This window comes from Centroberyx gerrardi, chromosome 10 (genome assembly GCF_048128805.1).
Source record: "Centroberyx gerrardi isolate f3 chromosome 10, fCenGer3.hap1.cur.20231027, whole genome shotgun sequence".
In the NCBI taxonomy this organism is placed as follows: Eukaryota; Metazoa; Chordata; class Actinopteri; order Beryciformes; family Berycidae; genus Centroberyx; species Centroberyx gerrardi.
Genome location: NC_136006.1, coordinates 27817826 through 27843951, shown reverse-complemented (window position 1 = coordinate 27843951; position 26126 = coordinate 27817826). Strand labels below are relative to the sequence as shown.

At 45.5% G+C, this 26126-nt stretch overlaps 1 protein-coding gene across 3 annotated transcripts in view; it reads left to right on the top strand.

Moving 5' to 3' along the window:
- The window catches only part of myo1b (myosin IB), a 67857-nt gene extending 45859 nt beyond the window's left edge, over positions 1-21998 (top strand). Inside the window, exons 10-32 of one of the 3 annotated variants that reach the window (XM_078285946.1) lie at positions 1439-1586; positions 2765-2883; positions 4122-4208; positions 4326-4391; positions 6372-6476; positions 7542-7604; positions 7967-8167; positions 9068-9294; positions 9765-9965; positions 10550-10643; positions 11521-11670; positions 11778-11846; positions 11962-12048; positions 12449-12535; positions 13838-13924; positions 14905-14991; positions 15979-16053; positions 16255-16389; positions 16962-17068; positions 17235-17367; positions 17861-18013; positions 18637-18767; positions 19389-21998. In XM_078285946.1, the coding sequence (XP_078142072.1) occupies positions 1439-1586; positions 2765-2883; positions 4122-4208; positions 4326-4391; positions 6372-6476; positions 7542-7604; positions 7967-8167; positions 9068-9294; positions 9765-9965; positions 10550-10643; positions 11521-11670; positions 11778-11846; positions 11962-12048; positions 12449-12535; positions 13838-13924; positions 14905-14991; positions 15979-16053; positions 16255-16389; positions 16962-17068; positions 17235-17367; positions 17861-18013; positions 18637-18767; positions 19389-19521 (2745 nt within the window). In that variant the 3' untranslated portion in view covers positions 19522-21998. The remainder of the gene's footprint in view (positions 1-1438; positions 1587-2764; positions 2884-4121; positions 4209-4325; positions 4392-6371; positions 6477-7541; positions 7605-7966; positions 8168-9067; positions 9295-9764; positions 9966-10549; positions 10644-11520; positions 11671-11777; positions 11847-11961; positions 12049-12448; positions 12536-13837; positions 13925-14904; positions 14992-15978; positions 16054-16254; positions 16390-16961; positions 17069-17234; positions 17368-17860; positions 18014-18636; positions 18768-19388) is intronic. The other 2 variants (XM_071906618.2, XM_078285945.1) reach the window with 2 other exon arrangements.
- Positions 21999-26126: the final 4128 nt, after the last annotated feature.

Below are 26126 nucleotides of genomic sequence, written 5' to 3'. Positions count from 1 at the left end.
TAACCATATGAACTTTGAACTAGCAGGTTGGCAATAACGAAAGAGGGGGATTTCCATCTGCAACCCCCCCCCCACACACACACAACAAAAGTCACATCAACGGTTCAGCTTGTACAGTGCATAGTGGCAGCGGCATTTCTGTGGGAAAACCACAGGAGAAAAGGCAGCTGCTTCCTTATTCATCTATACATGCTTACGCGTGCACACACACACACACACACACACACACACACACACACACACACACACACACACACAAGACCTTGTCTCCATGTACAGTGCCACTCCTGTCCCCACTGATGATGACTCATAGGATGTTGTGTCTATAAGAGCCCATTTCTACTGCACTCAGTTGTTGTCAGTCCCGCTCCACTAAGCTCTACTACCTTCTGCTCCCGCTCTGTTGTATTCTACTGAAGGGATGGGCAAGGATCCTGCTGCAGTCTTCTGTTTGGAATGAAAACCTGCACTCTTGGCCCTCCATGGCACATGCTTGCTTATCACTGTTCTAGCGTACTCGTCTCCTCCTGCATCCCAGCACATCCTGCTTCTCAACACCTCTCACATTGAGTTTTCCTTAGCGTTCCCCATACAGCTGCGGTTCACTAATGGAAACACAATAGAGGCCGTTCCGTCTGAACAATGGGTCTCTCCACAGGGTATGGAGCCTTGCCGGTCAACAGTTTTTTCCCCTTCCTCAACCTCTGTTACGTTTAGTGTTGTCACAATACCAGAATTTTGACTTCAGTACCAACACTAAGTGTAATATCTAAAAATGTTATACTACTTAGATTCCATGGTAAACAAGAAAAACCATCAAGCAGTGTGTTTCCATACTTGACTTGGTCAGCTTTGTAGCAGCTTTTGCACAGGGGTTTCATGTCGGTTGGTTATGGAAATGGCTCCATATTTGGCACCAGTTTGTCAACCAGTTTAGGTGGACTGGGATCCAGTTCAAGATGTGGTGGACTGTTTGATACTGATGTTTTCAGCTGTTAATTGAATCTTGCACTGACTGCTGCAGTCCACTGTCAAGAGACTCACTGTCTATTGCAATCCTTCGTCTTCTTCTTTTAACTATTCAAATCTACACATTACCACCCTCTGGTGGTGATGTTGGAACGGAATTTCAGCATGCAGAACACATTTACTGAAAATATATATTTATAAAATTCTATATTAAATTCAGTCTTTCACAATAGTATTGAATTAGTATTGAAATTTCAGTTATCGTGACAACTCAAGTTACTATGCTGACAGTGTGCAACAAATGCATAATCATTGTTCAGTCATGAACTGCTGTCTGCGGTACCATTCTCCAAATCTGATGCATTTGTAACCTGGTACCCTTTCGCCACTCTGTGTCCATGTTTCCCCATTACCATGTGAATGAATATCAGTTGATCAATGACCCGCTCGTCCTGTTTTGCCTTCTCAGAATGCCATGCAGATCGTGGGCTTCATGGAGGACGAGGTGCAGTCGGTGCTGGAGCTGGTGGCGGCCGTGCTGAAGCTGGGCAACATCGAGTTCAAGCCCGAGTCTCGCTGCAACGGCTTCGACGAGAGCCGTGTCAAAGACAAAAATGGTGGGTTTGACAGATCATACCTGTCAAAACCTAAATCTCACCTCAGTCCCAACAATTTGTGGTTTAGATAATACACATAAGCCAAGTAGACATAAGCCTTATGACCCACACTTAGTCCATTTGGCTTGCTTTCCCTTTTCATCTGTCAGGCTGCTGTTTAACCACTGCTACCTATTGGTTGCTTGACTCTAGCCCTCGTCCTTGTCACCGTGTATTTTTGTTTGATTGATGATTTACCTGGTGAGAACTGGCTATCCTTATCACTCACCCAGCTGTTCTCTTTTAGGCAAATATTACATTTACATGTTTCCCTGCCAGGCCGTAGGATGACCCATCCTTTTTTGCAAAGAAAAATGCATGTAATCCACGTTAATCATACACTATCATGTTGAACTCAACTTTGTGGTCATGGAAGACACTCAGTCCTATACTCTACTTTCCAAAATTGTACTGGCTTATTTTGCCTCCCATGTCTCTACCAGTGTGGTTACTGTGTCATCAGAGCCACACAAATCCATTTATTGACAGCTGGAGGCTGAGCCATTTGTCTGTAGATGTTTGATTATGTCACAGTTAGTACTTGTTAGTTTTCCTCTCAAAACATTGCTGTATTTGACAATTGTTAGCTTCATTGCTCTATAATCAGAGAGGAAAGAAGACAGCCTTTGATGCTGATTTCCACTTAGTTGCATACTTGCGTAAGATTTATTTATACTGCAACAATAAAGCATCACAGTGGCCTCCCGACACAACATTTTCAAGGTTGAGGTGTTGGAGAAAGCTTCCGAGAATTGGGGACTGTTTTTGTACTTCATCAAATTTGGGTGGGATAGCCAGGTTTGGTCTAAATTTTCTTTAAAAAAAATCTTTTAGCAATGAGTTTATGTAAAGAGTGTGTCAGTGGCTGACAAACAGACTTGACCTCCTTTTATCATGGTGACCTACTTGTTCCATCAGTTCCATGTTCACATGCAGCATTAAACTAGAGAATAGAGCTTGATATTAACATGCATGGCAAGAGAAAGGAACATGCCCTAAATGCAGGGTGCACTTGCGTAAGATAAGTCTGTATTTTACATGATGGTCATATCCTTTTGTGTCTTTCCCTCCTCTCCCCTGGTGTCTCATCGTTAATGGTGTCTTGTCGTTTAACATCTTCCCTTTTGGCCCCGTTGCAGACCTGAAGGAGATGTGTGAGCTGCTGGGGATCGAGCAGTCGGTGCTGGAGAGGGCGTTCAGCTACCGCACGGTGGAGGCCAAGATGGAGAAAGTGTCCACCACACTGAACGTGGCCCAGGTCAGAGGGAAAGCTACCAATCCGTCTCGCTCCGTTTATAGCGATGCAGTCTTCTTCCGCTCGCGCCGACAGGTTACCGGGGAGACGCACGCTCGCACACACACAGCGCATGAAAAGATAAAGGCGCCATTACTTCCCCCCGACTTGCTCCGGCGGCTGCCGACCCACATCCGCGTCAACGCTACACGAAAACCCCTCCATTATAGATGAGCGGTATCCCTCCTGGAAATTTAAATGTAGGTCACATTTGAGAGGTTAGCGAGTTCACCCAGACTCACGGGGAGTGTTGATACGAAGGGGATGCGGCAGACACGGGTCCTCCTGCTTCAAAAGCCGCTTAAAAAAAGGGGGAAATGGTCCCGGGGATCAACCTGACCTCCCAATAATGTGAACATCCACAGTTGCAGATTAAGGTCCTCTAATCCTTGTACTCTATTTTAGTCGGTGTAGAAAATCTCAAAACTCCTCGGTGGTTTTCACATAACAGCCCCCCACCCCCACCCCCACCCCCTTCGCTCCTCCACAGAAACATCCGGCCCGATAGCGCAAACAAGGAGCTTGGGGGACAAAAAAAAAAGGAGGAACAACGGCAGACACTCATTACACGCTCGCAATACAATACAATAAGCATCGAAGTAGTCAGACAAATCTGAAACGGCATCCAGCTAATCTGGCGGATTTCAACACCAACCTGTACAAGTGCCTATCTGTCTGGGGTTTTGGCTGCTGCACGGAAGTCACCACAGGGTCACTTATTTCCGTTCCCTGCCTCCACTTACTTGTCTTTGGGTTTAGTTTTCCAAGTTTTACACAAGGCACTCTACTCCCGGCCGGCAGCCCGCCAGCAGATGAACCCTCCTGAGCCATAGGAGTAGTATTTATCCTCGCAACGCGCCCACTCAGACGGCTCGATGTATAATTTCCCCGGTGCGCCGTGGAAGGCCTGGAATGGGGGGGGAAATGTCATGGCTGGAATGTACTAAGCGTGATGTTATTCTGCACTTTCACTTCCACAGGCTGCAGAATTCTGAGCCTCCGGTTGCCATCGCCATGACTTATAATGTGTAATAACATGTATTTGACCTGATATTTAACAGCAGCTGCCTCCTCCTAGTAGTTTAAGACTGATGCATTACCATGTTGAAACAGGCTCGCATGGCAATATGTTGCATGTAAATGAAGATGTATTTCTTGTCAGTTGTTAATGTATTAAACCGATATTGTATGTTTATTTACAGGCCTACTATGCTCGCGATGCACTTGCCAAAAATCTCTACAGTCGTCTGTTTAGCTGGCTAGTCACCAGGATCAATGGGAGCATCAAGGTATGTATATTATTACTATATGTTTTTGCTGTCATTTGCCATTAGCCCTGCCAATTCAGACTGGCAGTTCCCCAGAATCCCACTGTCTTTCTAACCTTGACCATTGTCTCTCGGCAGGCTCAAGCCAAAACTCGCCACAAGGTCATGGGTGTGCTGGACATCTACGGCTTTGAGATATTTGAGGTAAGGCGAATCAAACACACACTTCTCGTTCTGATCAGGCATGCAGACGGCATCTGACCACCCAAACATTTTATTAGATTAAAAAGGATTTTGCCCCAGGCTGTTTGCCTGCAGGAGGCCCTGGGCCGCTGGCAACCGTTTGCATGTTTAGATACTTCACCAAATGCTTATCTACAAGAACTGAGGGTTGATGAAACCGTTATTTCCATAAGTGCATGTCTTCTCCATACCCCCACTCACTTTCAAGTCCTCCCTCTCTCCTGACTGTTGTGTTGTGTCTGGGTCTCCAGGACGGAGTAAGTAACACCTGCCGATGGGCGTTTGCCGTGCCAGTGTGCATGCTGTGATCTAAAACCCCTTTAATTCTAATTCAGCTCCTCGTTAAAGACGACACAGGGCACCCGGGGCTGAAAAGACGATGGCTGCAAAATGTGACTAATGGAGCCTAATGCACCATTTTGAGTTATGGCAAAAATATAGCTGCTATGCTAAACTGCTGTGCTTTCTGATTGGAAACGCATTAAATCAGTTTAATAATAATAGCCAAGGCTAATTTCAGTTCAGTTTCAGAGAAGTTGTCTTTTTTTTGTTTTTAGTCAGGCACTAGGCTTAATTGATATCCAAGAACAGCATGGGTGTCAATTGGTTATAACAAGGTGTGTGGCAAATCTTATGATTCTATCATTGTAATGGAGGGCAAATGGAGAGCAAGCAAAAAAATCACCAGAAATCTATTTGAAGCCATATGTAAAGAAAAAGCTTGTAGTTTGGTGAGCCACATTTCATATTTTATCACATTGACCAAATGAGTGCGTCATCAGTTATTGCTCCAATTTGTTCCCAGAAACGTAGGCAATAAAAGTTTTGGCGGCAAATGATGCAGGGACTTTACTGCACCTTAGGGTTAGTGAATTAACGCCCCTGAAGAGCAGGTCCATAGACTTTAAAACATAGTTTCAAGATGGTAGCTTCCTTAAGTTATCGTAAACAGCTTGTCACGAACCATGACAGGGTTACAATATGAGCTCGTCACATTTCAGCCTGTTGTCTGCTGCCACTCGGGGATAGATATGCTTCGATTTGCCATTGTGTGTATGTGTGTTTTTAGAGGTGAAAATGACTTCCTGGTTTCTCTGTCAAGGGAAATGGAGGACACATTAACAATACCTTTAAAGGTCAAAGCCACTCCCCTTGTGGCCATGTGTCCTGCCTGTTTCCGAGTTGCTGAGAAACCCAGCTATGTCCTTCACTCACAGCTTGTAGACTAGACATGCTGTTCTAACCATAGCGACAAGTATCCTAAGCAAATGAACATCACCTAACCCAGCACACAATGTCACCACCAGCCAAGAGGCACGACTCACCACTAAATGCTCATAATCGACAGTAATTGGTGAGAAGTGGAGAGTAAAAGTGGGTGAGGCTTTCAAATGGTTAACAATCCATCACTGTTTCATGAACTGCCTAACAATTTACAGGAACCTCTTCTGATAAGGGTTATCATTGCACGTAACACCTTGAAGATTTACTGTCCAAATTGGTGAACTCTGGTTGTCAAAGCAATGAGGCTGTAAATCTCCCAGCAAAGGGAGAGCTGTAGGTTCTAGCTTGTCTAAGTTGATTATTGCTAGCGTTATGTAAAATTTATGGCCAGTAAACAGTTCCCACAATGCTAAAGGAGAGATGTGGGAGTAAGCAGACAGATGCAGTCAAGGTTTTTTTGGGGGGTTTTTTTGCAAAGAGACATTTTCTTTAACATGACATCAGAAGAGTTGTCAGAGGAATTTAGAAGGGCCAACAAGACCGCAGTGCAACATAAGTTCAGGCAGGGCAAGTTGCGGCCCACCACCACCGGCACTATGTATGTACTGTAGCGCCTCATGATATCCTGCTGCGTGCATCTGGAGGGGGAGGGGAGACTTCAGCATGTTAACGACAGATGGAACTAATTGTTTTTTCCCCCTACGGCCGCTCCCGCAGGACAACAGCTTTGAGCAGTTCATCATCAACTACTGCAACGAGAAGCTGCAGCAGATCTTCATCGAGCTGACCCTGCGCGAGGAGCAGGAGGAGTATATTCGAGAGGTAGGTCAGCAGTACCCCCACCTCCCCTACTGTTGGGCATCCATACATTTAGAGTAGGGGTATAGTGGAGAGTTACCCTCCTGTAACACTGGGAGAAATTTCCCAGCAGGTCTAGCCCTTAGCCCTGGAAGCCCTCTTTCACCCGCTCCCCACATCTACATCATTCCACATGTCAGCACGCCAATTTGTAGTGTGAACAGCTTTTCACGGCGGCCGCTGCAGCGTGTGAGCTATGATCTCAGCCCAGTCATGTCACTCATCTGTTGAACCTTTTGGACTGTTTAAGGGTAGATCTGCATTCTTGCTCCCGATCCAGTCGTAATTCTGCTTTACAGTTGCGTCTTGTGCTCACTGCTTCTGTCGTTCGTCCATCATTCTATGCGTCGCTTTCCTCCGCCCGCCTCCCTCCATGGACTTTTGGGGACGGAAGTGATCCCTCACTCCAGCGAGAGTAAACACACACCCCACCACTCTGCACACACACCACCAATAATATTCCACTCCCTGGCTGCTATCCAATATAGTGCATGGGAAAATACCACAGTCCGGGAGAGAGGAGGGAGGACCACCAATCAGGCGTCAGCAGCTCACATGGCTAGTCACCCATCTCAAGTCACGCCCACCCAAAAAAAACTTGTCCCTCTGAGTCACATGGCTCTCAACAGCCAAAGCCACTTTCCCAGCCCATTTCATTAGCTGTGAAACCTCATCCTACAACAGACTCAATGATTGTGAAACCAATATACATATACTGCATATGATATTACAGCGTTTGTTGCACCAAATACGACAGCATACTTAGCAAAAGTTGTCTGTCTGACTGGAGGCCATCAATAAGTGGGCAAAAGGCCTGGATGAGATCAACAGTGATTACGTGACTGTCTTTCCTTAAGTGCTTGACTGGGTGCTCAATTAGCTCTCTAAATGCAGGTAAGGTCAAGAAGTCAGCCACTCAGTTCTGTATAACTGTGTCTGGCTAATGTGGGAGAGCTTTCACTCCGGGGAAAGTTGGTGAGAGAAAGAGAAAAACATTGACCCTGTGACCCTCATTTCTCTTTATTACAGGGCATCGAGTGGACCAACGTCGAGTACTTCAACAACGCCATCATCTGCGACCTCATTGAGAATGTAAGTCCGTCGGGGGTGTCTCCTGGTTCTCAGAAAGCAAACAAACCAATTTAGCAGGAATCCACGCTTCATTTGAGTCCGACATAGTAATGGTAAATGGCGCGATTGTGTCAGCATTGGCAGATGATTTACGACCGAGGTAAAGAGGCCTCACGGTGCAGTTTTAACTTCAGTAATGATAATGATGAACATTATTTGTGTAGCACTTTTCAAAACCATTACAAAGTGCTTTACAGACAACAAATACAAGCCAGTAAGTAAACATTGAACCAAATTTCAATGTTTTAGAATTCATTTATGTCTGACAATTTACGCCACCTCCCTTATGTCGCCCTACCTGCTCTTCACCCTTCCGTGCGCAGAACCAGAACGGCATCTTGGCCATGCTGGACGAAGAGTGCCTGAGGCCCGGGACGGTCACCGACGACACGTTCCTGGACAAGCTGAACACCATCTGCGCCGAGCACCAGCACTTTGAGAGCCGCCTCAGCAAGAACTCAAAGTTCCTGACCGACCACAGCCTGCCGCACAGCTGCTTCCGCATCCAGCACTACGCCGGCAAGGTACTGGACAGGAGTCTGCGCACAGGGCAGTAGGGATTTTTGCAGATCAAATAGAAGTTTGTTCAGGGATAGACTTGTGCTATCATGGAAATGCAGAACAGACTGAGGAGATTTAGATTGTAACATGACCACGTCAGGATGCCGACACTACTGGAGAACATGAAATGACTGGGGACGGGTACGCTGGAGACCCCACCACGGCATGTAAATTCTGATTAACCTGAGGTGCAGTCACGGGTGTTATTGGGGTGGGGGTGGTGTATGTATGTGTGTGTGTGTGTTGGGGGGGTTAAGGTGGATATGAAGAAAAGTAGTAGCTGGAAAGCTGGGGATTTTCTGAGTAAACAAACCTTTAATCCCTGCTCAGTCAACATAACGCTGCAGTTAAATGCTTGGTGAACTTGCAATTCCTCAGCTTGGTTGAGCAATCAACTACAGTACTAATATACACTGAGATGCTGTAGATTCACCGTATTTGTCCAAATGAAATACAAAGTGTCTCCTGAATGGCAATCAGCAGCACTCCATCCAGACAAAGCTGGACTCACCAAATTTAGATCTTTTTCCTCTCGTCCCTTTGGTATCCTTTGGTATAATGCATCACAGACTGGCCGGTTAGTTACCTAGTGCAGCTTTATGCCTGGAGATAATTGAGACATGGATTGTGCTGATAGGAGGTGCAACTCAATATTAGGAGGGTGATCCTGATACCCTGAACTCAGTGTATTGACTTGTGTAAACTGTGGTCAGTATGCACAGATCACATATTGAAACTTTTGAAATAAAAAGCTGCTGGGAGGAGAGTTGATATTTTGATTCATTTGTAGCGATTTGCACTCCCTTCCATGATAAATTGAAAAAGACTTCTATGATCGGTGTTTTTCCTCTCTCTGTATCCAGGTGCTGTACCGCGTCGAGGGCTTCGTGGACAAGAATAATGACCTGCTGTACCGCGACCTGTCGCAGGCCATGTACAAGGCCAACCAGAGCCTCATCAAACAGCTGTTCCCTGAAGGCAACCCTGCCAAGGTCAACCTGAAGAGACCACCAACTGCCGGATTCCAGTTCAAGGCGTCGGTGGGCACGCTGATGAGGAACCTGCAGACCAAGAACCCAAACTACATCCGGTAAAGTCCCATCATTTATATGGTCATTGTATATCAATTATTACTCAGTGACTCCAGGATCCTGTGTGTGTGGGTGTGTGCAGTTTGCAGTCCCTCGCATTTTTATTAGAGATTTTATGTAATAAAAGTACAATTTGCCAAATTTTTGAAAAAAAATCCTATCACTCAATCCTGGCAGGACAGATTAGTTAACATAGTACAAAGATCAAAGGAGAGATTCCCATTAAGCCAACCTGGCAGAAAGTCTTGTAAGCAAAATAAGTGCTCAAAGAATTGGCATGCATGGGAAATGGACCAAACAGGCTCCCATCCAGCCGACCTACATGAATGCCTGACATCCCATATCTGGATAAACCCCGACACTACCATTTATTTTGACTGCATCATGCCAATCTGATATAACTAGCCCATATCCGATTTTTAGTCTAACCCAAGTGCGTGTGCGACCTCTCTCTCATCCGGTCGCTCAGGTGCATCAAGCCCAACGACAAGAAGGCGGCCCACATCTTCACCGAGTCCCTGGTCTGCCATCAGGTGCGCTACCTGGGCCTGATGGAGAACGTGCGCGTGAGGAGGGCGGGCTACGCCTTCCGCCAGCCCTACGAGCCCTGCCTGGAGCGCTACAAGATGCTCTGCAAGCAGACCTGGCCCCACTGGAGAGGGCCCGCCAGGTAACAGTCCAGCTCTGCCTGTCTGGAAGCAGGGATGCTATGGGGCAGAGAACTGCTTCTCTTATGTCCTCTCAGAATCTAGCAGCGGTCTTGACGCACGGGCGAATACCAGTCATTCACCATTCGTCAGAACTGAAGCATCCCCCCCCTCTCTCTGTCGTGACATGTTGAGACGTTTAATCATTATCTCCCCCTGCCATCCCATATCAGCCAGGCCTGCATGTTTCATCTATTGTGTCGGTAAAAGCACCGACTCTATCTGATGGCTGTACCAGACATTTGGTATCTTGTAGTTAAGCGATCCTTAACAAGCCCCTCACTGTCACATCATGTATTCCCTCCACATGTTACTTTAGATTGGTATCTACTCCAAATGCCATTCTTTCTCTCTCTTTCTCAAACCCTACCTCATCTATACTATACATCTATGTTCTGTTATCTCTCTTTCTGCACCCACTCCTCTCTCTGTTAGGTCCATTTTCCTCCCACCGCTTCTCTCCTGTCATGTTTGTGTTGGTTATGACTATGTTTGAGTTGTAGAGTGTGCTTTGGATGATCCCTCTGACCCTTCTGGCTTCCCATAGGGAAGGAGTGGAGGTGCTGATGGCAGACCTCCAGATCCCAGCGGAGGAGTTGTCCTATGGCCGCTCCAAGATCTTCATCAGGAACCCCAGAACGGTAGAAAACACATAACGCACACATAAAACATTCCTGGATTCCTTCAGCTTGTCTTTTTTTTCCAGCCAGCTGTTTTCATCCGCGACGAGGGTGGATTTTCTGTTGCTCACACTCGGCTAGATCAAGCTGTGTGTTTGAATGGCTGTTGAGCTCCGGCGCCCCGTTTTCTCACATTAAGAGGTTTCTAAAGCAGGAAGGGCTGCTCTCGGAGGCCCCCCACTCCAGCAATTAGCACGGAACCACCACTCTCACAACACATGGCTTCACTTAGCCATCCCATCTAGCATGGGAAATGAGCATTTTTACTCAGCGCTTGTATGTGGGCTCTTAAAGCCTGCAGCGTTAGAATGGACTTTCTCCCCAGCCAGCAGGAGACCAAACAAAGCTTGTAATAACATGATCTCATAGAAGAGATTTTTTTTTTTAAACCACGATCGCTATCTCTATAGAATCGACTTATCTCCCTTCTATATCTACCAGCTGCACGGAGATGCTATCCACATAGTTCATCTAGTTCAGCTGTGTTCATCCAGATTTCCGTGTTTTTCTCATGTCTCCTGAATCATTCTGTACTGGAAAAGTCTCTCGGAGTGTTTTTTGGGTGAGGATGTGTTGGGGCAGGTAATGAGTAGCACCCACTCACTGCTCATACCTTTGACTTCCACAAGTCTTCAAGATGGTTATCGTCTCTGCAGCGTCATAACATTACTTGTTGAATCATAATTTTCTCAGATAAAAGTATTTCGCTAGATAAAGAAAACCTTTATCGTCTTATTTCAAAGTTTCACCAAGACACCGGCTGATCCCCTTTTGTTGTGCTTTCCAAAAGAGAACATGCCCCGGGTCTTAATGTCTAATCCTCTCTTCCTCCCTGCAGCTCTTCTTCCTGGAGGAGAGGAGGAGGCAGTGCCTGCAAGACCTGGCCACGCTCATCCAGAAGATCTACCGCGGCTGGAAGCGCCGCACCGAGTTTCTGCTGCTGAAGAAGAGTCAGGTGGTGGTGGCAGCGTGGTACCGCCGATATGCGGTGAGGCTCCCCCCAGAAACCGCACTCAAAAACGTAACCGCAAAATACAGTGATTTTTGATAGAAGATGAAGTTGTGATTCATATCGTTTCCCTTTGCATCTCGCAGCAACAAAAGAAATACCAGAAGATCAAGAGCTCCACCATCGTGATGCAGTCCTTCGCCAGAGGATGGAAGGTGCGTCCCCTTCCTGTGAATTCACTTCATTTTGAATGAAATATAGCATAGAAACAGTGCAAAAATCAGTACAGAAACGACATTAAAGTGTATGCATGTTGCTTTCTTTCACCAGGCCCGCAAGCTCCTGAGAGAACTGAAATACCAGAAGCGATGCGAGGAGGCGGTGACCACCATCGCAGCTTTCTGGCACGGAACTCAGGTACTGATGCGTCCAAGTCCTGCAAGGGATGGGGAGTCGATCCAGAGCATCGGTCTCCACTGCTTTGATACAGGCTGTCTATTCATGATCTCGAAGTCTTAAAACATTAAGTCATTTTTCTATTTTTTTTCCCCATCTAATGCTTTTCACTCCAGTGCTTCCAGCTAATGACCTAGACAAGTTTATAACAGTATTACAAGCATCGTGTTCCTCCACAAATCTATGCTTATCGTTATTACTGCTGTTTCCTCTGCTTCGGTGGCTGATCACACAACTGCCACTTTTCTTCTTCTTCTCCCGCTCCTCTCTTCCTCTCTCCTTCCTCTAATCTTTTCCCCCTCCTCACATCTCAACCTGTCCTACCCTAACGCCCCTCCGCCACCGCCAACGCCCCCGCCAGGCTCGGACGGAGCTGCGACGCCTAAAGCAAGAGGCGCGGAATACACACGCCGTGACAGTAATTTGGGCGTACTGGCAGGGAACCAAGGTATTTGAACCCAGCTGCGGTGTGTGTCGCCGTTCCCCAGCTGTCCTGTCATCCCCGCTCCCCCCCCCCCCCCACATGCTGTCCCAACCCACTGTGGAACCGCCCGATAGAATCAGTCCCTCTGAATGAACCCCCCCCCATCCCTCCCCGTCCCTCTGTCACCCACTGGTCTGACTAATGTCCCTGGTGTTTGTAACTCATCCCGTTTTTCGTCTCGTAGGTGTTAACGTGTGGGAGTATTGTGAAAGTTTGCCCACTAACAGCTTTGACATTATGTTTGTTTTTTTCTAACTTCACACCAAAACTGGATTTCCGTGGATCTGGAGCCAAACTATCCGAGTAACAGCACCCAAATCTTTTTCATCCCAGTGTTTGTTTGGTTTTTGTTTGTCCCCAATCTGGTGATTTCTGTTTGTCCCTCCTCTTCTTTAATCTATCAATTTGTTCAACCATCGGTGCCCACCATGCAGTCGATGTATTCTCTGCAGTGTCCTTTTTAGATTATGCTAAGAACCCTCTCTTTTTTTTATACAGCGCCACCAACACACCAGGGGGCTCTTAGTAATAATCATGCCATCATGACCACATAATGGCACATATGGTGGCACTTTTTAAAGCCTCAATGGCTTGGTCTAATCTCTGGGATCTGCTCGGCGATTGTGCGCAGACTTTTACAGCCTGCATGCATACCATTTGCACAATATATATTATTCCATACTTTACAGTGTTATCGTTTAAGATATCTTTTGGTAGTTGCTACTCATCAGCATCTTATCTCAAGGTCTCATAGCCTCCTTCTGATAAGGATCAAAGAGCTTCCACTGACTCATTGTAGATGGCATTAAAGCCTATTTGTTCTGCGCTACATGACTAAGGCAGAGACACGGAGCTTATCGCGTCTGACAAATCAGACGGAAGTAATCAGCCGCGAACTTCAGTACTCCGCCGTTCTTGGCAAACCCAAAGGCATCTTATCTGCCGACGTCTTTATAGAGCTACGGATAATGTAATACTAATCCAGACTGTCCCACCGCAGTCACAGAAAATGGCGGAAGTCACAAAACATGAGCTCTACAATTGGTATCTATTTGCTTTACTGAATATTGCTCACACCTTCATGTTAACCAGTCAGTGCCTTGGGAATCCTAACCGTAGCATCTTTTGTTGTATTTGGTCAATGTGTTGCTTCTTAATGCTTTTTTTAAAAATGATTTTTACACCCACTCAATACCTCTCCTGGGACACTTAATTGAATGTCATTGAAATTAACCTCCTCCCACAACCGCCACCGCTTCCCACCAGGCCCGGAGAGAGCTGCGTCAGCTGAAGGAGGAGGCGAGGAATAAGCACGCCGTGTCGGTCATTTGGGCCGGCTGGCAGGGCACCAAGGTATTTGGGAAGCCCGTCGACGTCCGTGAGCTGCCGCCTCCATCAAACACCCCCCACTCCCCCCCAAACACCCCCAAACACCCCCTCTAGTGCCATAACCTCTCAACATATCTATCAATCTACTCAACCCAACCCATTACCACCATTTCATTTATAATGTACGACAAGGTGCCATAACACACACACACACCATCGCTCAGCGGACCATTCTGCCACTTTTTATTTTGATGGGGTAATGTGAGAACTAGTTGAGTGAACCAGTGAGTGACCCTTGGATCTGACAGACCTGGGGGCATTAAGAGTGCTGGCTAGCAAGAAAGTCACTATTAAGCCTCATGGGCATTTCCAAGGTCATTGCCTGCATGCCAAATGTAGGAGGTGGGGCAGCCCTCTACTGTCAGTATCTCTCTCTCTCACACACACCAGTCCACTGGTCATGCCTTGGGTGTGTGCTTGCATCTTCTTCCTTCAAGGTCCATACCTGACCTGCATGCTGCTTGCTCTACCTGCATGACTTTTCTTTTCTTCCCGTGTGCTTGATGCATGTTTGCTTGCTGTGGAATGGTTTTGTATTTTCTTTATTTTTTTAGATTGAAGTGTTTGGACCCTTTGAGACGACTTCTGCTGCCTGAGTTGTGTGACTTATGGTCATCCCCTTTTACACTTGAAGCCCCACTGAAAAGGGCCACGTCCGTTTCTCTCACAGATGCTGCTCTGATAAATGTTTATATGATCCACAGTGTCCTGTGTTATATTTTGCTTCAAGCTCCTCCGTCTCTGGAGATTGGAGGAGTACTTTTCAGTCTCTTGACAGTCGCGCAGGGCTCATGTGTGCGAGCGCGTGTGTGTGTGTGTGTATGTGCGTTCGCCTCGAGCAAGACAGAGTGTCTCCCTCCTCTTCCTCTCCTCTTTCCCTCGCTTCATTTGTTCCTGCTCTCTCTGTCTCTCCCCGCCTACCCCTCCCCTCCTCCCCCCGACAGGCTCGCAGGGAGCTAAAGAGACTGAAGGAGGAAGCCAGGCGTAAGCACGCCGTCGCTGTGATTTGGGCCTACTGGCAGGGACTCAAGGTACCTAGCAGCCCCGTGGCCCAGCCGCCACCAGCTCTACCACCTACTCAACCCCCCTGACCCTTCCATGTAACCTCCTCCACCTTCATTCTGGCATATACTCCCTTTGCACTGGCACACATTTCTGTCAGCTAGAGGATTCAGAAGTGTGTAAGCGGCGAGGTGAAACGCTTCTTAAAAGTAAAACATCCCCCGGTAATCCCCTAGCTTTAGATAAAGTAACTGATCATCAAGTTTTTTTTTTTCCTCTTTTGGGTTCCTGAAGCCTGCAGCCCTCTCAGCAGAGTTTTAAACCAACTGACCCTGACTGATATGGCAGAGGCTGTCTGTCTCTCTGTCTGTCTGATGTGTTCTTCTCCACCTGTCTAACTATCTGTGATGTTTGCATCCTCTGCATGCCGAACTGTGGAACTAACCCTATGAAGCAACCCTGTTTTGTGTAGCAAACCATGTTTGTATCACCTGTTATTTCTTTGTCTTTAGGTGTGTGGTCTGTGTGTGTCCTACTTTTTTGGTGGTTATCTGTCTGTTGCGTGCCTGTTGTCCGGTTTTAGAGGAACAGTCTTCATTATCAACTGGTCATTTATTGCAGCCTTAATCTTTTCATCATGCTAATTGACCACACAGCACCTCTCAGTGCTCCTGTTTACAACTCAATTTGTGCAATTAAAGTCACCATGAAGGTCATTTGCCATAACCATCATTGACTTTTCAGCAATTAATTTGGAGCGGTGTTTTTTTTTTATTATGTTTGATTACAAGTCGACAGCTTGGAGCTCACTTTGTCCTTTCCAGTCGGTCTCTGTCATACATGGTAATTGTTTGTGACTAACCAAACGTCTGTTATTCTAGTGTCCTGTTCGTGTCTGTCGCTGTCATCCTCTCTGTCAGTTATTTCCTTTTCTTGCCTGCTCCTCATCCAATTACCTTGACAGTAGGTGATTGACAGGTCTTGTTTTTGTTTGTTTTTTCCCCCCGCTGTAACAGGTCCGCCGAGAGTACAGGAAGTTCTTCAGGGCAAACGCCGGCAGAAAGATCTACGACTTCACCATCCAGAGAATTGTAAGTAGGGCTTGAATGTTTTACGCTTGAATAAATACATAAACACCAAAAAATCTGAGCTCTGAAACGGATGAAAGCAGCTTTTTTTTCTACAAAGGTACACATTATACATTCAGTATAATGTAATATGTTCCCAAAGTGTGGACAAATCCAACTGGATTCCCTTGCCATACGGTATTCATTGTGCACCTGTGTGTCCAGATGCAGAAATACTTCCTGGGCTTGAAGAGCACCGTGCCCTCCATGTCGCCCATAGACAAGAACTGGCCGGCCAGGCCCTACCTCTTCCTGGACGGGGCTCACACAGAGCTCAGGAGGATCTTCCACCACTGGAGGGTCAGTCAAATAACCACACCTAGTCTCTGCTATCAAGTCCCATTCACCATTATTGAATAGCCAAGTTACTTTACTTATGTAGCGCCTTTTAAAACCAAGTGCTTCACAATAAAAACTTGAATTAAAAACATAAAAATACATATCATATAGACAAAAATGGAATACCAGATACAAATTTAAGACAACATAACAGCAAAACTAGCAGCTTCAAGAGCCACTGAAAGCAAGGGAATATAAATAAGTCTAAAATTCAGTAATGAATGAGCTGCCTCATTCATTATTGAATTTTATATTTACGATATACTTTGGTTTATTGTCATTTGTTTGTTTTTATCTCTGTTATGTTTTATTTACAGTGCATTATGTTTTATTTGCACTACATTTTTTATTCCTTGCACTTGTTCCTTGTTGTGAAGCACTGTGTAACTTTGCTTTTGAAAAGTGCTCTATAAAATAAGTTTATTATTATGATGTTATGGAATTTTATAGTTCGTATTGTGCCTGTTAGTTGTTGTAGTAATGAGAGTATGTTTGGTGTTTGTGTGTGTGTGTGTGTGTCTGTGTGTGTTCAGTGCAAGAAGTACAGGAGCCAGTTCACCGAGGAGAGGAAGGCGGTGTATGAGGAGAAGCTGGAGGCCAGTGAGATCTTCAAGGACAAGAAGGCTCTTTACCCCAGCAGGTACTGGAAATACACAGGAGCAGAGTGCTGTTCATCTAGTTGTAATAGATATTTTTCAAGGAAAATCTATGCAGAGTGAAACTGGGGGTGGTGGGGGATTGGCAAGTGAATCTCTTAATTGTACGTTAAGTCTGGTGTAAAGCCTTGCTTCTGCCTTTTGTCTCAGTGTGAGCCAGCCTTTCAAAGGAGACTACGTGGAAATCAGCAAGAACCCCAAGTACCAGAAGCTCAACAGTGCTGTGGAGGAGAAGGTTCTGCTGGCCGACGTTGTCAACAAGATTAACAGGGCCAACGGCAAGGTAACCGAGATCAAGCACACCCACTAAAATATTTACCATCTGTGCAGTGTGTGTGTGTGTAAGAAGTGAAAGTCAAGAATATAAGCTGCATTTACTTTCTGCAACCCGCTGTGTTTGCACTTTTGGGACCGTATCTTTGGAGTTTCGTCTCGCTTGACAAGCCTAGTCAAGCCCACCAAAACTATTTCAGCTATTTTGATATGCGTGTTTGACCCAGGTCTGCAGCAAACAGATGCTTTCTGACAACTTTACAACTGGTACATTTTGTTTTTTTCTAGAAAATGCCAGACATGTCTGGGCAGGAGTTTTTATTAGAAGGTATCATACTGTACGCTGTCCCACTTACAAGATCAAAGAAACTCTTCATGCACTGAGAGGGAAAAAAAACACTTTTCAGTCTGTGCATCCACCTTCCTTTGCCATACTATTGCCATGTAGCACAACATTAGCATGACATTAGTCAGGTGAACGCAGTCTCTGCTCTGGTTCCCAGGGCGCAGCTCGAATCTTCCTGCTGACCAAGAACAGCTTTGTGCTGGCTGACCAGAAGACGGGCCAGGTGAAGGCCAGCGTCCCGCTGCCCGACCTCACCAGCATTTCAGTCAGCACACAGAGCGACGGCTTCTTCGCTCTCAAACTCAAAGAGGTGAGGGAGACCCGGACAAGGAGAGACGCGTTATGTTTAGTATTAGTGGAGCCATGGCCATTAGAGGTTAATGGACTGATACAGTTTGGGTTGAGGTCTATTGAGGTACTAAAATTGGTTGTCCCTTAACTAGGCAGGTGTGCAATGAATTGTTAGGTTGATTATACATACAGCTACTAGGATGTGAATAAAATGCAGTTAAAGCTGCAATAGGCAAGGTTTTTATTCCATCTTGTCAGTCTGAATCACAAAATGCAGCCGCAATAGAGAAGAGTGTCCCATCCCCACTAATTGAGACCCTGTAGATTCACTCTATTTGCCCAAATGAAATTCTGGTGTCTGTACGGACACTGGCGGGAAATCTTCTCTGCCCACGGAGCGATGAATCAAAACAAAATCCAAAAGAAAGCTGGACTCACCAACGTTAGATCTTTTTCCTCTCTGGTCTCTTCGGTTTCCTTTGGTGTCAAGCATCACAGATCTGCCGGGTTGATAAAACATTAGTGTGCAGTTTACTGACGTCATGTTACATTATTTCTAGGTATTGAAGTTCAGAGTTTTATGTAACGTAAACGTGCAAAGTTGCTTGGTGCAGCTTTACTTACTGTATTATTTTGCATCAGGGATCGGCCTCAGCTGCCAAAGGAGACTTCTTGCTCAGCAGCGAGCATCTGATCGAGATCATCACCAAACTGCACCGCACCGGGACCACCACCACAGACAGGGAACAGCTCAACATTGACATCTCAGACGAGTAAGAGCCCCACCCCCAACACACACACTGCCACTTTGGCCTTATCTCACTTTTAAAATGCAGTTCTTTTCCATGAAATTGGCACTTGTATCCTTTCATGTCTCTTTCATGGATTTCTAAAGGCTCATGTATGCATCCATAGGCTTCAAAAGACTGTAGTACAATAATAATAATAATAATAATAATAACCTTTATTTGTATAGCACCTTTCATACACAACATGCAGCTCAAAGTGCTTTACATCAATAAAAGGCAGATAAAAGACAGATAAAAAGATAAAATTCATATAAAAGAACAAGCAAGATGCATTGCATTAAAAGAATCAAATCAAGTAAAATAGAAAGATAGAAGAACACAACAAATACTCCCACTTTTAGATGCACATTGTGAGTGAACCCATATGTTTTTCTTTAATTTACTTTCCCCCTGTCCTTCCTGATTCTACTCTTGATCCGATATTTACGTCAGATCTCACTGTCTCAGGCAGACGAGAATCATAGATTCTCCTCTTGGTCAAAAACCTCACCATCCACAGATGGATGAGGCTGCTTTTCAAGGGAAAGAGCATGGAAAGTTATTCTGCTCTCAGGATCTGATGTGGTTAATGTCTCTGTGCGGCAGGTTTCTGGTGCAGTTCAAGCAGGACAAGGTGTGTGTGAAGTTCATCCAGGGAGGCCCCAAGAACGGCAACAGCGCGTCCTGCAAGCGCAAGAACAACCGCCTGCTGGAGGTGTCGGTGCCCACGACGGCGTAACACCGCAGCCCCCCCCCCCCCCCCCCCCCCCCCTTCTCCAGCTCTCCAACGCCACTGTCGAGCATTCAGGTCGGGGACATTTAACCACCGAACCGCCACCCACCCCCCGAACTCTGCTCTCCAGCACCTGCACCCCAGGCCCCGCCCTGACCCCCCAAAAATGACTGTGCAATTATTTGACTTATTGTGTTTGTTGTTTTCTTGTCGTTTCCTTCAGTCTCTTCTGATCAGATTTACTCCGTTGTCGTGGCAACCATGCGCCGCCACTTTTGGTAGAGAGAGCCCCTGTTGGGTTGCATGCCATAGAGTTTTGGTGTTCAAAAAGTTTTACCGGTGTTGTGTTGTAAAACTGGGGTGAAGAGTTGAAGAAAAAACAAAAGTGTTCTCTTCTTGTTGATGGAGCACAAGAGAATCTCTGTTTACCAATGGCGATGTTAATAATGATGATGATTGTCGATGACGATTGATTTTGCCTGTATGTTGAACCGATCTTCTGAGGTATGTCAGGGTGGATAATCGAGCGACGAGCCGCAGTCTCAGCTGGCTTTGACTCATCCGTTCTTGACGAGCGCCGACCAAGACTCTGAAGAACGAAGATGAACAGAGAGCTTTTGAGCCGGGCCCGACGGATTTATTCTCTCCGAAAAGCGGTAACGGCTGCACTTCTTTTCACCTCGGGTGTGATCAAAAAAAAAAAGAAAAGAGGATGGTCTAAAAAATGTATTTGATTGTATGTTTTATTATTCTCTATATTGTGTTTTTTTTCCGACGCCCACTAATTTAATAGAACGTACAGTGGGCGTGTTCAGCGGAAGCGCCAACGCTTGTCAAATGTAATTTGCCAAGTGATCGTAGAACCACTTTTGTATCCACAACTCCTATGTGCCATTCGACAGGTCCCGTATTCTTTCGGGGTCCCACGACTTGTCACGTGTCGGTGTACTTCAACTAAGAACCATATAGATGAGTGACCCCCCCCATACAGTTACTGTAACTGTTAATATCAACGCCAAATACTGTTTGAATCGGGGAAGCTATCGACCTGTGGTGGCGACGTTTTATTCTTTTGACAGCACTGCACACGTGATCAATTTCCATTTCCTCTCGGCTTGTCCTCGCAAGCACACTACAGCTCCTGACCATTCCCAAGCTTCATTCCATGTAATGCATGTACAGAGTTATTGTTAAACTGCATCTTTGCCATCCAACGTTTTGCGATGGCGATCCATATCTTTAACACACCGTATGTCATGTACCAATCAAAGACCCTCCTCTCGCGTAATGGAGGATTCGATTAGGTAGGACAGACATTTCTAGTGGAAAGGACCACAAGACGCAAAAAGGACTCAAAGGTCCCCCAAGCCTTCCATAATGTCTTTCCCAGATTCGAAGCTGTTCGGTTTCTCTGGTGAAAAGCGAAACCCTCGATATCAGAATTTCTTCGCAAGGGAAATAAGCTCAACGTCTCAAGTGTCGCTTTCCGGTAAAACGGTAGTGAGTGAGAACCCACACACAGTCGTCAGGAGAGTTGAGGCGTGCTCATGGGTAAATGCACTGTGTCCCATATAGCAGTGGCCCTCACTGTACCATAAGCTGTACATAGGCTCTAAGTTGTAGCCCCGGCATGGCCGTAGTATCCTAGTTCTTCTTATTGCCGTGTTGCTGAAATATCTCTGTTTTTGCCATTGCGATGTGGGTTATTACTTGTAGTGCTTGACCCACTCTGGGCTAATAATAAATGCAGTGTATTTCTCGGCGGGGAAGGGGGGATAAAGCCCAAAGTTAGAGTGCGCATGGCCATAGATTCTTGAGACGTTTGCAGAAGAGCTTTTACCGTCTGGCACCCGCTCATGTACAAAATTTGGTATACACACATTTACACACGCGCCAATGCTGATGACCAGAGAAGCAACCGAGTGCTATATTTTGAAGTATATTTAATACAATATTCTTTATTTTGATGCTTTTGTTTTTTTTTGTAGAGGGTTTTGTACTGTCGATTTCTAAGTCGACCATCGTTTCTCTGCTGACCGTGAGGAGGTAACGGCACAGCCAGACTTGGTCTAGTCACGTTTTCTCAAATTCTACAGGGGTTCCTTGGTTTTAAAAGTTAGTGTTTTTGTAACGCCGCAGAAGACACGGGGGGACTTGAGGAATCGGTTGCTCCCGCTCCTTGCTCGGGGGGGGTGGGGGGAAGGTTGAGCTGAATGCCAGTTTTGTTTATTTGTTCCTCGGCTCTGCGCAGCTTGAGATTTCAACGCCGCTTTGCGAAGGTGACATCTATTTTCCCCCAGTCTCTTCTCTGTTTAGTATTTGAAGTAAACGATGGATAGAACTGCAAAATGATGTATGCATTCTTGTTGTGTGCCTAATGTTGCCTGTGCTGAGAGACAGAACATGGAAATGTTTCAATAGAACTCAATGTAACATTTACAATTAATCTTTTTTAAATTAAATAAAAAGCAATAATAAATATCTTTGGCTGCTCTGGAGTTTTTGTGAATAAGCATACTATGCAGGCAACGGTGTAAAATCAGCCATCAGTACATAAGATTAAATCCCACATTCCTGGGAGGGCCTGGCTTGCTATTTATCAGCGGTATCAACAGGGGGTTGGCTGGGACTGGGAGAGGCCTGGGGAGGGGTGCTGGCGGTGGGGGTGGACAGCCAGGCCTTGTAGTGTAACAGCTGGCCAGATGTTTTCCATCACATCTGGGGAGAGCTGTCCCGGGTTAAATTCCGCGGCTTGGGGAGAGCTGCCGGCAGCGGGTCTCCGGGGACCGGCCCTCGACAGATTGTGCACAGAGCGGTAAAAATAGCGCACCATTTTGGGCTGCCCCGTACCCGGTTCCCACCACTCTGCAGGCTGGGAAAGGAGGGAGGAGCCCCGGCCTCCCTGTGGAGATCCAGCCCTCAGTGGGAGTGTCAAGGAACTATACAAAGCACAATCCCATCTCCTGCAAAGCCTCGGGTATTCAAAATCACAGACGCCGATCTGCATCGAACCAGCAACGAGGAACAGCGGTTCCCAAAATGGGGTCCTGGGGTCCTTAAGGGGGTTCCAGGGGGTCCCCAGCAAAAAGAGGCACTGATTTGATTCATTTCAGATTTACTGGAAAATATCTTAATAACTGAGGTTTTTTTATTTATGAAAGACCATAATGATCTTAATAATGACGTGTACACACACACTTGCTGTAATGTTATAATGAAAGGTGAATATACTCAACTCACCAAGAGTGGAGAGGAAATGGGGGGGTGGGGGGGGATCATGCTGCTTCTGACTTTGAGCAGTCTTTGGCGACATCTAGTGGATATGATACAACACTACCAATAATTAATATTCTCCCCTCTGTCTCCACCTAGGCTCATTTGAGTGCAGCAAAGCCCAGCCTACACCACAAGCGACTCAGCCGCATTTGTCACTCGGTCTACATTCATTAACACATTTGTTTATTCATTCATTTAATTATGGACGATCCTGTCCAAAACCTCTAGCAACATTTCCAAACTCGCTTATATAAATACACTATATTTCTGGGGATAAAGCGGAGCAATGACTGACAAGGTATTATTTAGTCAGTGTGCAGGTGTGCCACTAGTGCATGGGTGGGGTTGTACTTTCAGGGGCCCCAAGCCGGAGGGGGCCCCTCTGACCGGTGAGGTGCTACTGGACTTAGACACATCGGAGTGGGGTGCTCAGTGTCATGTGTTGTCAGAGGGCCCAGAATTCCTCACAGCACCCTTGTCCATGGGATAAATTATTAGACAAGGTCTGAAACTACCACCCACCAAATGAATGAAAAAATTGCAATGAAAAAATTTGAATGGCTCAGACAGTCTTTGATCTTTGCTTGCTGTCAAACGTTGAAACTACACTGCAAAATGCTCTTTTTAATTTGAATTATAAAATAGAGTCCAGGTCAAAACGTTGTGCTTTAAAGGCTAGTTATCACTGGTTTACTCTGCTAACAGCTCTAAACTGCTGTTTTGGAGATTTTTCCACCTTGCTGAGAATAAAATTATGAGCAAAACACTGAATACTTTTTTTGCCACATAAATTGTGAAATTTAAACCTATTGAATATTGGCTTTAAATATTGGCTCGTAGCAGTTTCAATCCAAAAATATCAATATCGGCTTTCCTTGCTGGTTAAACCCTAGATGAGTGGGTTGTATTTATACCTCATTGAAGAAGGAGACATTTTTTACCAGTAGCACACATCCATTTATCCACATCCTGCTGTTTTTCTCCGGCCCATCCATCCCTTGTCTTCCCTCCCGGCGATCTGGACACGTTTCTTCCCCCCATCTCCCTGGAAGTAAGACGGATGCTGGGCCAGGGTGAAGCAGGTAACGTTCAGAGAGCGAGGGTGCGCTCACCCACATCCCCCACCTAGCTGAGAGGAAGCTGGGTGTGGGCGTCTACTGCCTGCAGTTTGTCTTCATGGTCTTCAATGGCGAAGAAAAAAAACACATGAAACCTATAATAAGTTATCTAAATATAAGGGGTTAAAATGACATAAATACAGTTGTTAGAAGTCTTATTTTTTCACCATGCAATGGATGCTGAACACAGTTGGATTTGATTTCCCTTAACAATTAATTTCCTGGTGTCTTCTTATTCTACTGCCAATTTACAGCTTCTGAACTTTTATTAGCTATGTTCAAATGGGAATAGGCTGTTTTTCAGATTTGCTTCTTTATTTTGTTTTTTAAATTGGACTTAAATCCAATTCCAGGTAGCATTCAAAGTCTTAAATTTGGCTCTCTGAAACCTGCAGATACCCTGTCTTACATTCTGTCCAATTTAACTTGATTGTCATTCCATTACCCAAGAGCGCAGTGAAACGAAAAACTATTTCTCTGGATTGCAGGGCTTTCCAAACAGTGCAACAGGACAACATAGCACAGCAATGCAATGGTAATTGGGAATCCAAGTGTTGCATTATTAGCTGTATTCATATAAGGGGCTGCAAGTAATTCAAGCTTTTCAAGTGCGTTGCTGCAGAACTTTGTTTTTTGTTAGCCTGTTGCAACTCATATCCACATTCAAAGACGAGCAATGAAACAGAAAGTGAAGTTCTCCACCAGTTAATCATCAGGTTTTGTAATTAAGAGCTGAGGCACGGACTCAGCTGAGAAAGTTTACAGCCTGAACATGCTGATTTGCATTATTCATTTTAAAAGATTGCCTTCATGATTCACAGTCTTGAGTTTATGAGATGGCTTTTTGATTGAATACGTCATTAATTGGACTTATGGAAACGTTAATTTGTGTTATCCAACAAACTGTCAAAACCTGTATGCCTTCCATATGCACTCCATATTGAGCACAGTGAGGTGTGACATTGATATATTTCCAGTTGAGGTACCCCACCACATCTGGTGCCCCGCCACCTTGGAGGTGAACGGGAAGGAGAAGCACTTCAGCTTGGTTCCCCCTTCCAGAGGCTGGCTTGCTGCTGAACTTCAGCAGCAGCACAGGCCTGCCATATGAAGCTGAGGTCTATTATATTATACCTTCACAAACAAAGATGTCTCACTTTCAGCCTGCTCTTAGATGTCCTTCAGACATCAGTAGCCTATAGCCTATGTGACCCGCATACTGAATACTTGAACTCGACTCATCATGGCAGTATTGGACGCTGGAGATGCTGCTGGTCTCGGACAGCCTGCAGATCCTGTGCCTGAGGTATTGGCTGCTGCACTTTTCAGCTTGGTTGGTAGTTAGGCTGCTTCTTTTGCCTAGAACTAATCTTTTAATTGTCTCAAGCCATATTACAATTAATCTTAAATAAACAAGGCCATATACTTTGCAAAATCTTATATTAATTAACAAAAAACAATTAACCTCACACAAACACCAATTCTAAAATTGGTGTATGTGTGTGTGTGTGTGCCTATATATTGTAAGCCATAACAGCCATAATTCACCGCTAGGCCTATATATATTGATCACATAGGTAAGTCTAATTTATGATCCGATGTGCATTATTGTTATTCCCACATTACTGTGTGAATTGGACCAAATCACACGTGTGATTTGTAATGTGTGTCACCAAATCATTTGGTGACAATATGAAACCTCTATGGGCCACTGTGGTGTGCTGAAAAGATTAAGGCTCCAAATAAACTGTCGCCCAAATTCCCTCTTTGCCACATTGCTATATCACATTCAGCTCAGCTGACTTATCCAGGACACTGATATCAATTCTGAATTCTGAGAATAAAGTCAGAACTCAAATACATGTTTCACATGTAGACCTAATAATCCTCTGTCTTCCGTGTGTAGTCGATAAAATGACCACGTTTTGGCCAGACTTTTGAATGGCTTTTGGTATGTCACTCTCTCCACATGAGAGCATGAAAGTATCTGGGCTACATCAGTAGGCTACTGTGGAGACTGACTGCACAAACAATCACAGTTTTCTGTCACTTTGCTTTAATGGATGTTGCCATTGATTTACAAAAGTTCCACAATGAATGTACTGAAGACAATAATTAGACAAATAAAAAAAAGAGTGAAAGCATCTACGTTGAACGGTTGCTACGCAACTATGGACGCTTCTTACTCTTCCGGAAGTGCGTGGCTGAAGGAAGAAA